At 40.9% G+C, this 14,459-nt stretch overlaps 1 protein-coding gene across 1 annotated transcript in view; it reads left to right on the top strand.

Moving 5' to 3' along the window:
* Positions 1 to 1,461: 1,461 nt before the first annotated feature.
* Positions 1,462 to 14,459, top strand: part of raly (RALY heterogeneous nuclear ribonucleoprotein) — a gene marked incomplete at both ends in the record, with an annotated part of 31,710 nt that continues 18,712 nt past the window's right edge. Inside the window, 3 exons of the mRNA XM_080494431.1 lie at positions 1,462 to 1,717; positions 10,962 to 11,034; positions 12,852 to 12,899. Of these exons, the coding sequence (XP_080350557.1) occupies positions 1,462 to 1,717; positions 10,962 to 11,034; positions 12,852 to 12,899 (377 nt within the window). The remainder of the gene's footprint in view (positions 1,718 to 10,961; positions 11,035 to 12,851; positions 12,900 to 14,459) is intronic.

Below are 14,459 nucleotides of genomic sequence, written 5' to 3'. Positions count from 1 at the left end.
TAGCTCAAAGATGAAGAAAAGAGACGGTAATACATTAAATCCACATTTATATGATAAAGTTTCAGGTGAAAATCACTTTTATGATTTCAGAAAAGTTTCACGTTTAACATTTTGAAAACGCCAGACACACAGATGATGTAGTTTCCATGTCGGGCCACAAGTGGGTGCTGTTGTTTGTTTTTCTAAAGAGCAGTCTGATCTAAACATTAACAATGTAAGAACACAAACATTCTTGTGGACAGACGACCAAGGTGGATTGTTATTACGGTCACTGTCAAAATAAAACTAGAGCTACACTCGGTAGAGCGCAGACCTTCGCCACATTTGTTCACGGAACCAAGTTAGCATCACTACCATGGTAGCTATTAGCTCATATCGATGCTAAATAAGTCAGGTAGCTTCATCACCACGTGAAACACTGAGCAGGGAGCGTCTCCATGGCAACAGACGCTGATCTCCTTTGAGCTCCATGTGGTGACTCACCCGCTTTATATGGGACATTTCTTTGCAGTTTTTGAGGATTTATTTGGAAACGTCCCAAAATCTGATGAATTGGTTGGATGATGACAAATCATTCCTGCAAAGTTCATGTAATTTGGTTAAAATGTTTTTGTGGAAAATACATATGCAAACAAATATATAAAAATACAAGCAAACAAAAACATAACCTTCTCATTCATCGCCCAACTTTCGCTTGCAAAAGTAATAATTGGAATTATGAGCTGCTTGGATGATTTGGTGTTAGAAAGTGTCTCTTTCTCAAAGGTAGATGCTTTTAATTTGAAATATCTAATCTTTAAGTATATGCCTTGTGTATGCCAAGTAATGTGATGTCGCTCTCTTAGTGAAAGTCCCTGTTTTTGTAACACACTGAGGGTCAGAGCAAGAGGCGGCACGGCAGTTTGGAGGAGCAGGACGAACCCAGATGTTGGTATTTGTTCAGAAAGAGCATTTTTCTTAGATTTGTTTCTTTCTTCTTTATTTTTTTTGCAGAGAACACTCATCCTGTGAATATCATCAATCTGTTTCTGCTTTCCAGAGCAAATCAAATACTCTTTAATTCGCAAGCTTAAAATGTTAATGAACCATTTTAATTAAACACTCTCCGGCTAATAAATGAATGTAAATGAGCATTAAAAAATGCAAATGCTCATTGTATTTAGTGCACGACTGTAAGTGAAGCTGATTTTATTCATCTTCGAATGAGCGCGAGCCATATTTGTGGCATTTGTTTTCCACGGAGCTTCTCTTTCAGTCCATTGAATGTTATATTTCCATTGTTTATATTCGTCACTGCTTTCGCAGATGGTTTGGCTTTTTGTTGTTCGGTGACGGGTCACACCCGTGTAAACAGTCTGTAATCGTCTCTCCATCGTGACTAATTCCCGTTATTTGTTTCCCCCTGCAGAATCCCGCCTCTCCTCATCCCTCCCTTCCTCCCTCCCGCTCCGTCGCTCCAGCATGTCGCTGAAGGTGATGACCAGCAATGTGACCAACAAAACAGACCCCAAGTCCATCAACTCGCGCGTGTTCATCGGCAACCTGAACACGGCGGTGGTGAAGAAGTCGGACGTGGAGAGCATCTTCTCCAAGTACGGCCGCGTGCTGGGCTGCTCCGTGCACAAGGGCTACGCCTTCGTCCAGTACGCCGGCGAGCGCCACGCCCGCGGCGCCGTCATCGGGGAGAACGGCCGGGTGCTGGCCGGACAGACGCTGGGTGAGTCTGAGGGCGTAAACCGGACGCCTCAACTTAGACCGCAGCCTTTACTATTTTTATTTTTATTTTTATTTTTATTTTTATTTTTATTTTTATTTTTATTTTTATTTTTATTTTTATTTTTATTTTTATTTTTATAGTATAGACGTGAAAACAGCTGCAAGAATTGTAATTCCATTAAATTAATACTTCTAATGATACTCATTTTCAACAAGTAACTAAAAATGAGTACCTGTACTTGGAGTCGTGCTTTTAAAAAAATTGTATTAAATAAAATAGCTACTGCACATCCCTTCAACTATTATAGTTTTTTTTTCTCTTCATGATTTGTCAGAAAAATCTAAAACCCAGGAGCCACTGAAAGAACTGCAATGTTCACGATTGATACTGTGTATAACTTATGCCAGTTTTATGCAACATTATCAAGAAATACAACAAAACTTTTGTAGCGTTTTGGGGGTCAGTTTCCATGACAACGGAACTCAGAGCCTCTGAAAATGCAACTTTTGCAGAACGGCTCCCAAGGTGGAACTTAAAATGCTAAAAATGCTCGGGGGCAAAAACTTGAACTTTCTGGAAATGCCTTGTTCAGCCGGCGAAAACCCTGCTGCTGCTACCACCGCCGTAGTAACTAGGGGTTCTGCACATGCTCAGTAGATCTGTAACAATCAGAACTGGCTGTAATGAACTCGTCTGTAGAGTAAAGTATGAAATCTACGAATGTATACATGTATTCTCTCAAAAGGCAACTTGGGGTCAGTACAAGGTCAGGAAAGGAAACAGTACAAACTATTTTTGTTCAATTATGACAATGTGGGGGTCTGCATGACGTCATCATCTCATAATAAACGTGTCATTTATTTTATTTATAGCACTCTATTAATCCCTTTCTGAATTATCCCATCGGTAGCAGCCACACAGTGCGGCGTTTGAGGGAGCTGGGGGGGCATAGGGTCTTGCTCAGGCACCCCATTGCAGGTCTTTGGGAATGTGGGAGTAAACCGGAGTCCCTGGAGGAAACCAACGCACACACAGGGAGAACATGCAAATTCCACACAGAAAGGCCCCGGACCATACGACCTTCTTGCTGTGAGACTGGAGCACTAACCACTGCGCCACCGTGCGGCCTAAATCAACATCTATACCTATACCTCTATACATCTATACCTATATCTTTAAAACCTCAGAATCACTTCAGTGCTACTACACTAGCATGCTCGCGAGCTGCAAACTGTGGAATGGATTTCCAGACTCATGACTCCACGTCTCATTGAGACCCGCCTTCATTCAGGAAATCCATTCCACATTTTGTGACCAGCGAGCAGAGCAGCGTGCAGAGAAACACTGTGGAGTCATTTCAGCAACAGTGAAGCAGACGAGGCTTCATGGATCTGAAATCTCTGCAGAGTTACGTTGGTATCAGAACCCAATACCGATACTGGATCGGATCGACCCTGTCCCTAATTGATCTCTACTGAATGTGTGTGTGGTTTCAGTACAAATACTAACAACAGCACCCACTAGCGGCCCAACATAAAAATTACATGCTTCTGCCGTTTCCGTGGAAACAGATATGGTTTTTCAAAACGTTGCTGTGTGAACGGATGCTTAGACTTTTAATCAACTTTTAATTGTTACTTTGCTGCTCTCTTAGGTTTAAGATTTGAAAATATTTACAATTTTGAAAGTTGAATTGAACCGTAGCGTATCAGTCGGGGGGTTGTGGTGGAGCGAGAAGAGACGGGCTGCTCGGAGCTCGGCTGCTTGGCGTTCAGCGTTCGGCTGCTCGGCGTTCAGTCGCTGCAGAGCTGCAGCGCTCTCTTCTAGCAGCTCCGGCGCACGACACGCTTCATGAATGAGTGTGGCTTCTTCATGCGCTCACCCCGGGTTAAAAGGTTAATTGCTAACAACTCTTGTCAACACACACCTCCACGCTGGGAGAGTGATACAGCGGTACAGTTCCCAGAAGGCTCCCTGCCTGCGTCTGTGATGTGGAATGAAGCCGTGACAGCCGAGTGTCGACGTTCAGCTGCTGGGTCTCTCTCTGAGCTGCAATTTCTCCCTTGTTCACTTTAACATCTTCACTCTCCTCATATATCTCTCTCAATCGCTTTCCACTCCAGGAAGTCTCCGCCTGCTATGTGTTTTACTGGGATAATATAAAGGTTATCTTTTAAGACGCTTTTAACCTGTCGTTTCCGCGACGGTTCTTTGTCTCCTTGGCGAAATAACAGTAAACGGAATGTGAAAGTGAAGACGGTCTTTACAGCCGATCTCACATCACATTAAAAAAAAGTAATACAACTTCTATAAGGGTCAAGAATCCAATAAAGAAAAGTTTTAGAATTCTGATGAAAAGGGAAAGTGATTAGAAGAATCATTAGCCTGAGCTTTATGTGCCAATTGCAACAAAGTTGTGGCCACATGGAGGAACACGTTATTGATACCAGTATCAGGCCCGATACTACACGGAGTAATCGTACTCATAAAAGATCCCCCACACAACCTGGCAATGACCGCAATTTCTGGACTATAAGCTGCTATTTTTTTTACCATGCAACAATGACGTGGCTATTTCATGGATTTTTAAGCGTTAAGGAGCTTCATGCCGTTGATACGTTGATGTGATGTGTTCAGGGACATCAAGTAACTCCAAACTTTCTTTCTTTTCTTTAGAAACATCCAACATCCAACATTATGCGACATGCTAAAGAGTTTCGGGGCTCACTCACTTGTGATACTACATCATGCTACATGCTAAAGTGTTTCGGGGCACACTCACTTGTGATGCTACATCATGCTACATGCTAAAGAGTTTCGGGGCCCACTCACCAGTGATGCTACATGCTAAACATGATTAAATATAACTGACACACCTCAACATTGAGTTGGAGCGTATGTCAGCTCACGCTGGGCTCCGTCCTGAGCTACAGTATGCATAGCGCAGTGTGTAGATAGATGCTACACAGTGCGCTATGCATGCTGGAAACGTACTGGGGCCTTCAAGGTTGTTGGAGATGTTTGTCGCATCGAGGCGGAGGCTATACGGAGCTGGTTCACAGCTCATATTGCTTGTGTTTGGAGTATAAATCAATCTTTATGACATTTAATATGTACTCTTATTGGTACTCGGCGTCAACAAGTGGCTAAAAGTTAGTACTCATAATAGTACTTGTTATTTTAAAAAGTAGCATCGAACCATTCCAACGGTTAGCATTAGCATCTTGTGAAATGTATTCTTCTGAACTTAGACTCTGTTCAGTAACTCCTGCATCCTCCTACAGGCATATATCATGCTTACCGTATTTCCTGGACTATAAGTTACATTTATTTTCCACATCCATCAGCATCTGGTTGTTATACAGTGACATCTAGTGGTCAGATGGTATGTACTGGTATGCTTTGTTATATACGTATAAGTCTCTTTTTGATAAAATAAAAAAAAAAAAAAAATCACACGACCGGCCAAACAACTGAAGTGTAATATTTTTTGTTTTTGAAGAAAGCTCCAATATTCTATGTGACAATAAAAACACAAACAAAAGAAGCAAAGACAGTGTGAGGTGATATTTAATTGAAATTACAACAGTCGGAGGCAAACAGTCTGGTTTGGTGACTTCAGGAAGTTCTTGTGGCTGTCGAGAGGATTCAGCAGTGTTGGTGTTGTAGAAATGATGAGGCTTTTTTCACAGGACAGGATTTTCAGAATGCTGTTCAGTTTGAATGATTGTTAGTAGATTTCACCATTGAGTTGTGGATATCTTGTCTTTATCTTTTCCATTTTAAAAATGTCGTCTTTTTGGCGATGGTCAGAGGCAGCAGTAAGAATGTTTTTAATGATGAGACAGATGTGGTGTTGACGCGTCACCCGGGAGTGTAACTGTTGTTCAATCAGAGATGCTGAGGCTCAGGCGGGAACTATTTTCTGTTTTGCAGCTGCGCATGAGGTGTTTTATACACTTACTTGAAAAAATAAAGCCTGACGTTGTTCGCAGTCTTTGTTATCACTCTGTTGAGTCAAAGTTTTGTAGGCATCTAATCCAGAAGTGCAATGTAAGAGACATTGTTATATACAGAATGTGTGTGATTATATATCGACGTATGTATGTACAGACAAAAGAACCATAGTGATGTTATTTAACAACTTGAAGGCAATTGTTCAAATGATACCATCAAATAAACAAATAGAGACATTGTGAATAGATATCTAGAATTCTATCAACCACTGTACAGATTTACATGTTATGTGGATAAGTCACATTTATCTATGTATATGTATATAACCATATTGACTAAAGATATAGTAAAGGGGAGGGAACAAAGAGGAAAGAAAAACATTGTAACAAAGTTAAATACACACATGAGTGAAACCACTAAATATATCAATCAGACAGCTCACAGACAGACAATATTAGATTGGACATCTGCCATCATCGCAGCCACGCTTTGACTCCAAGTGTTACACAGCAATAGTATTTCAGATAAGTGTGAATTTAAACTAAATATATAGTTGTACACATATCCCATAGATGAATTAGATATTTGATTGAGAAACATAATTAAAAGGCCACTCACTGGATGAAACATGGCCGCCTGTGCCGGGAGCACTGAAGGGGAAGGAGCGACGGCAGGGCGCCAGGTGAGTCAGGCCAGTTCCCTGTACGATCGACCCCGCAGGCAGAACTGCTTGTTTACATGCAGACCGTGGCCACCTCTGCCTCTCTAAATGAGCTTTTAACATTGTTAAACATGGAAGTGGTGTCCTTCGTCACGACAGCGTTCGGAACATTTTATTATTGCATGGAGGCGAGAAAAGGAAATCTCAATGCCGCCTGAGTTCTCCAAGATAATGGCAGCAGCCTCTGTTACCTTCGAGGTAAACTGTTGGCAAATGTTGAGATTAAAATTTCTTTATCAGCAGACAAACCGAAACGACCCGCAGCACCCAGAGACGCTGCCAGGATCTATAAAGTGAGTTTGTGGGCGTGCTGCGTTCAGGGACTCCCCCTTTGAGCAGAAGGTAAAGTCAATGAGACATATGGAGCAGCAGGTGCGTGTGTGTGTGTGTGTGTGTGTGTGTGTGTGTGTGTGTGTGTGTGTGTGTGTGTGTGTGTGTGTGTGTGTGTGTGTGTGTGTGTGTGTGTGTGTGTGTGTGTGTGTGTGTGTGTGTGTGTGTGTGTGTGTGTGTGTGTGTGTGTGTGTGTGTTTACTACTGTTGTGAGGACTGACATATATTTCCACATTCACATCGGTGGGACTTGGATCAGGAAAATCGTAAAATGTAGTTGATGAGCTGGTCCAGGGTCATAAAAGTGGAAATTATGTTTGCATGTGATCAGTCGGCGGACTGGTCAACCCTTCTATCGAGAAAGTGGTTCTGTTCTTAGTCACGTTTCTTCGTACCGAACCACGATGAATTGATGACAGACACAACATATGTGATCAAGACGTTGTGCTGAATTTTATGATAGTTGTTGATTTCTACAATTCGGTAAAAATGTGTAAAAATCTAGACTTTAAACTTGTCAATAAACCTGAAACTGATTTTTTTTTTTTTTTCAAACTTTGGTCATTTGACTGATGATTCAGCACATTTGATGACTTTAAACTCAATCCAGTGGCACGTCACAATACATCCGTTTCTTTACTCATGTCAAGTTAATCTCTACCGTCATTTTGAGATGCGGAAATGCATCAATATGTGTTTATGTTTCGGAAAAGTTTTTCATTTACATATCACATTTTGAAAACCATGTCTGTTTCCATGGAAATGGCAGAAACACTGAAAACGATGTTGTTAGCCACGAGTTGGTGTTGTTGTTTTTCTCTTCGTATTGAAACCACACACACAGAATCACAGAACAACACATTAACATTAACACTGGCAGAACACGGGGTATTTTTTATTGGACCAAGTTGAATTGTTATTATGGTGACTGTCAAAATAAAAGTACCAACTCCAGAAGAATATAGACTGGGAGTCATGACACCAGGGAGGAAAACTTGGTTCTGATTGGCTCTATTGAACTACTAGTTACTAAAGTGTGGCGGCCGCTGCACACGGAGACAGAGTCAGAGCATTTTCAAAAAGTCTTCCCCCGTTTCCATGGAGACAATCGGAGCATAGTCAAAAAGTGGCGTTTCCACAGAGTTGGACCATTTTCACAGTCGCATTCTTGCCTCTTTCTATGGAGGGGCATGGAGCCGTATTCTAGTCACGTTGTCATGACAACGGACCCACAAAACATAAAGAAACTTTTGCAATTTCACTTAAAACAAAACGCTTTATACTCGGGCGACACTCAGTCTTCGAAATATGGTCATTTCAATTGTGCAGAAGTGAAATGTAACTTTCCTTCCTGGAAACCTGATTAATAAATATACATTTTTTTTTTAAAAGATAAATGGATTTCACTTATATAGCACTTTATAGCTGTGTGAGCAGCCCCAACGTGCTTTACAAAGCTCACCACAGCTTTTATTGATTGAAATTACACTCTCTACTGAAATCAAACACCGATTAGTTGTTATTTTGTACAAAAAGAAAAATCTTTATCTCACATGGAAACATGACCTACACATCTAAATCCCTCTCATCTGATGACCCCTGTGTGGGCGGAACTCTGTGCTCTGTTTAATTACACTTAAAAAACACAAAACAAAACAAAACAAAACAAAACAAAACAAAACAAAACAAAACAAAACAAAACAAAACAAAACAAAACAAAACAAAACAAAACAAAACAAAACAAGGCTCTTAACTGTTGCAGTCACATAATCCTCCACTGAGGTTCTTGGACTATTTATAAGGGAGACACATTTCTGACTGAGCTCCTCTTCCACTCCATGGCCATGAGCTCTGGGGGGGGGGGGGCATCGCTCAATTTGCAAGTGTCTCAGTGTTGGTGGTTCCTCTCCAGATTTTCTCCACATGATCCTGCGTCTGTTTGTTGTTCTGTGATTAAACCAGTGAGCTGCTGGTGACGATCCTCAGCGATCCCCCGGTGCATGCTGGGAGATTCCGCAGAGTGGAGACGGGGTTTCAGACGTTTAGTGAATCACACGCAGCTATTATTCAACCCGCGTAATGTCGGAAGGAGCAAGAGGCAAAGGAACCTTAACAGACATGAGGAGCACAAAGACAGAATCAGCTCTTTTGAATTCACAACAGTTGTGACATTTTGTTTCTCACCAACGGCTTCCTGAACCATCGGCTTTTTGACCAGAAGGGTTTTTGTTGCTCACAGGGCGTCTCTTCAGGAGGGTGGGATTCAAATCTCCGTTTTCTGAACGGAACCTGTGCTGCTGTGTTCTGGAGTCACTTCCAGCTGAAACAACAGTTTTCACACGCTGGACAGTTTCAACTTCAACATGTTTGTTGATCCACATGTATAAAAAGTCCATTTCCATTGGGGATGACACCAAAACCACTTATTTAAGTACTTATCTATCTATCTATCTATCTAACCCCGAGCCTCTTGCCAATACCGAGTACTGATACAAGTACTTATTAAATACAGAAAAGGTGAATTCATATTATTACCAAAGAAAGTCGCCTGAGAAGTTCGTCTCAATGTATCTTTATGTTTTTTAATTGTTTTGTATGTATGTATTTTAGCAACTTTTCGTAAAATTTTTAATTTAGGAGTACAAGTACTCTGCAGTCATTTCCCATCATGTATCCAAAAAGTTCTATTTAGAGTTCTATTTTATTTTTCAATAAACACATTATATTGTAGCACACCAGTGCTAAAACGTGTAAAATGAGGGATTTTCATTAAGTATAATCACGTTTTGTTTTCTGACCTCAAAAGGAATATTTTTTGCACATCAAATGATTCATATTTATACTCATTTTTAGCTTGGTTTTTTTTTCCATGGATCTTCTCAGGAAGAAGCACCATTGTTTGGTCCTCGTCAACAACCTGCACTGAACCTTCGGTTCATTTCATAAACCTTCTGCTGGAGCCTCGTCACAGTTTTCTATGTTGCCAAACATTAAAACACTCTTAATCGTAATTAATGTGGTTTATTCTTAGAAGCTCCCGGTGCAACAGCAGCATAACCAAAGAAAAACCACCTGCATGTATTTCACTGATAAAAAGCCATTTATGGTGATTCATTCGTATAAAATCCTTGACGCGCTAACAACCATGGCCTGGCTGGTGGGGGGATGGGTGGGTGGGTGGTGGTTGTGGTGGTGGTGGGGGGGGGGGGTCTCTTTGTTTCTATCACAGAAATGCTAACATTTACAACCTTGTGGGGATATTTGTGGTTACATTGGATATAGTCATTCATTTTGTGTGTATAGAAATTCATAATATATAGAAGTATTTATATTGGAATATATTGGAATATATTGGAATATATATATATATATATATATATATATATATATACACAAGACGGAGAGAGAGAGACAGATGCATCTCTCTCTCTCTCTCTCTCTCTCTCTGTCTCTCTCTCTCTCTCTCTCTCTCTCTCTCTGTATGTGCTATATGTGTATTGTCTAGATATGCATGTGTAGATTGGAGTTTTTTTACTTTGTAAACCGGTACATGCATTTTCATAAATATATCTAAGTTGCCTAAAACTTTTATTTTTCCTTCTCCTTTTATGACATGTTGAATTATATGTGTTAAGTTATATATGTGTATGTATAACAGTATGTATAGGTGTTTGTATACTTGGATCTACATTATGTCTTTTGTGTGAATGTATTTTCATAAAATATAGATTTAATTATTTGCATAGATTATTTACAAGGGGTTTAAATATATGTGTATAGGTATGCAGGTCTGTTGCAGTCAGAATTCAAATGAGTACAAATAGAACATACATGCACATTTGTATGTTTCTGAATTCAGTTTTGGACTTTAATTGAAATAAAGACATAACTTCAGTAATGAAAACAGTGTATATTCAAAGGTATAGAAACACTTTGTGGCTCAATCATGCATTTTACTTTGTGTATGTTGTTCCTCCCTGTCCCTGACATGATTGAGGCTATATTTCTCTTTTCTAATGACCTGAAAGTTGAACATGATGACGACAGGCTGACGGGAGATGTTGATAAAAAGCTCAACAGCCTCCTCTGGTGGGAATCCCGTGGCAGCGCACTCCCAGTTTTCTCCTCCTCCTCCTCCTCCACGTCTTTCAAATCTTTGCTTTGAGGTTCTTTTTTACCTCGTGCATGAAGGTGAATTCACACTGTGATTCCTCGTCTTTTCCCCCCATTTCCCAGATATCAACATGGCAGGAGAACCGAAGCCCAGCAGAGGCAAAGGCCTGAAGCGTTCAGCGGCGTCCCTCTACAGGTACAGTCCCTCCTCCCTGTGTTCCACCCAACGTGTTCCTGGACCGCTGTGTTAACAAGCCTGCTGAGGCCCACTCACTCACATTCTGAGAAGTTCAGGCGGACCGGTCCATCACCATGATTTTTAAGTGATTACCTTGAATGCCGAAGCAGCGGAAAGGCACTGGTGTGGGATTTAATACTTTAACTGAAGAAGGCCAAAAGCTTTAAAACCACCTACACTGCTTGACAACACCCCGGAGGAAGCGGAGGCCGAGACCTGGAGGTGTTTTATGAACAGCAGCTGCCCAAACGGGTCCCCGGCTTCCCGTTTGAACGTCTCGTCTTCTTGTTTGCTAAAACGCCGTCCGACGGTTACAAGCACGTAAAAAAAAAAAAGTTTTGAGGCTTTTATTTGCGCCGTGTCGGAGATTTGTCTGCCTGCTGGCATCATGAGTGACGTCTCTGTTCCTCTGGAGCTCAGTTCTGTCTGAGTCCCGCGAGATCACACTGGATGGAGGTTCTGAACGACAAATCACTTCTCGTCACCGCAAGCTGCGAACGGCAGCTCTCGACCCTGTTTATACGACGACGTTTCAAGTGAAAACGCATCGAGGGGGTTTTTTGTTGTTGTTATTTACTGTCTGAAAAGTTCCACGTTCACAGATTCCACACAGGCTAAAGAATATTTCAGTTTACGTCGTTGTCCTTCTCAAGCATGTGTCACGTTTCTCTCTTTGATTTTTATTAAGTTTACTGTTTTCTTTGTCCTTCTTCCAGTTTTGTTTTACCCTCATTCGTGTATTTTCATCATTTCATTCTATGTAAGTAGGGGTGGGCGGTATAATATATCGTAATTTTTTTCATAATAAAATCACAATTTTATTACGATTCTTTTTTACATCACTTTTTTTTTTTTTTTAAGATGAATTTCCGAGTTTCCTAACAGTGCAACCAAACCATCTGCCGATGTAAGACACAGCACCAACCGAACAAAATAAAAGACAATTTAGGTTGAAGAACATTTCTGAACATATGTAAATTTTAATTTAATTTAAATAGTTTCTGTAATTTTACCAACATGTGCTCAGAATGTAAACATACTAAAAGGGAAACGACACTGATAAAGTGCACTTTTGCAACATTTAAACTAAACTGGCTTTCGAGGAAGATTTGACATGAACAGTGAAATATCATCATGAAAAGTAATATAATAACAAAACAAAATACCAAATAATAAAAAAAAAAGAAATACTTGAGGCTTATTTCAAATGGGGGGGAAACAAATATCAACTGTTTTAAACTAAGGCAATTCTGCAAAATATTATCTAAAGATTTAAGTATATTAACACTGAATAGCTTTTAGAAATGAGGCAAATAAAAATGCAAACTTATGTAACTGAAGTTTTGTCTTAAAGTGAAGCGATTTAAAGAAACTCAAACTTCAATATCAACAACCTGACTATTAAAAGGAAAACAGCTTTAGAACATTTTGCAGCTCAGACATCTGACAGTTTTTCTCTCCTCCTGAATAGGAGGCACATTTTGACAGACTCCGTCTGTTCACTCTTTCACGGTTGTTCTTGTTTCGTGGTCCGAGGAAAAGCCAGACCGTTTCCACACGATGGAGGCGGAGCTTGTTTTTGGGATCAACTCCCATGTTTATCCTTCACCCACGCCTCACATCAGCATAGAGCTGCAACATATAGAGTGTGTTTTACAGACGACTATACGGTCTCTCTGTCTTCATGATCTAACGTCGCCATGTCACACACCCCTCTGTGAACACAGTGCAGTTTTTAATCTAACCAGTTACTCTCTCGCTTCTATTTCCCACAGCGGCTATGAATTTGACTACGATTTCTACAGAGAAGATTTCTATGACAGGTGAGTGGAGGCTCTTGTAGCATCACGGCTGCAGAGGTCATTTCAACTCTTGAACTTTCGGTCCTTTGTTCCCGTCGATCATCAGAAGGTTAATCGGGCTCTGATTTGATGTGGATTCAAGCCTCGTTTGTCTCAATCAAGCAGAAACTGCATTTCTGAAGCTCTTCAGTAGATCAGTGTGTTTTTTTGGTTGTTTTTTTTGTATATCAGTGTGTTGGGTTGGGGCCGCCCTGGAACAAGTTTTGACAGTTTGTTTTGGTGAAGCTTTATTCAAACAAAACTCAGTAAATCAAAAAAAGTTTGAATAATGTCAACCGGTTGTATGAGATGTCTGGTTTGCATGCATGCGTGTGTGTGTGTGTGTGTGTGTGTGTGTGTGTGTGTGTGTGTGTGTGTGTGTGTGTGTGTGTGTGTGTGTGTGTGTGTGTGTGTGTGTGTGTGTGTGTGTGTGTGCGTGCGTGCGTGCGTGCGTGCGTGCGTGCGTGCGTGCGTGCGTGCGTGCGTGCGTGCGTGCGTGCGTGCGTGCGTGCGTGCGTGCGTGCACCTACCCATACACGTCAATCTTTGTGAAGAAGGACAACACAAAGCATTACATCATGAAAGCAGGTACTTTTAATGTGTGAAAATAAATAAAGGGAGTTCTGATTATTGGACCACGCTTTCCTCAGTAGAAATAAATGTACTGGAGGCGCAGGGTGACCCATCCAAGATGGCGTCGCACTGCGACGTCATCCGTCAAAGAAGTGTCACCATATAGGCTGTCTATGAGTCTACAGGCCTGTTTACACGGCAATGATTTCAAGTGAAAACACAAAACCTTTGTAGTGATTTGGATGTTCGTCTTCACGACAACGGGGCCACTGAAAACACAGCTTTTTGAGGTGGAACTTTTCGAAAACAATCGGGCTACATCTTCATGTCGATGAAGAAAGTGTTGCTAATGCGCATTCCTACAGTGTGTCATGACTCCCAGTCCACATTCTCCTTGTACTTTTATTTTGACACCATAATATAAATTCAACTTCCGTCTGTCCACTAGAATATTTGTGTTCTTCCATTGTTATTGTTCAGAGCTCATTGTTCTCTGCTGTGTGTGTGTGTGTGTGTGTGTGTGTGTGCGTGCGTGCGTGCGTGTGTGTGCGTGTGTGTGGTTTCAATACAAAAACAAACAACACTCACTAGTGGCCCAACATGAAAACTAAATTGTTTTTAGTGATTCTGTGTGAATGTGACACTTTTCAGAGACAAAATCAATTCCAGAAAATTGCATTTCCATGGAGACAGAGAGTTTTCAAACGCAAACCGCAACAGAGGTTTTCTGTTTCCACTTGACAACATGGTGTAAACGGGGCCTGATATCCAGATCTTCTGACTGAACTCTTAATCTGAACTCTGTGAAAATAATGTAAAGAAGTAATCCAACATGTTGTAGGTTGATCTTGCAGTGGCACGAAGTCAATCTGAGAGTTGTGAGACTATATAAAAGTCTATATTAAAGAGTGAGAAAACAGGTGAGGCTGCAACACTCACTTTAGAAACTGTAACTTTTAGATTAGATGT

This window comes from Blennius ocellaris, assembly GCF_963422515.1.
Source record: "Blennius ocellaris genome assembly, chromosome: 4".
Classification (NCBI taxonomy): Eukaryota; Metazoa; Chordata; class Actinopteri; order Blenniiformes; family Blenniidae; genus Blennius; species Blennius ocellaris.
The sequence above is the reverse complement of the archived record's forward strand: the minus strand, read 5'-3'. Positions and strand labels throughout refer to the sequence as shown.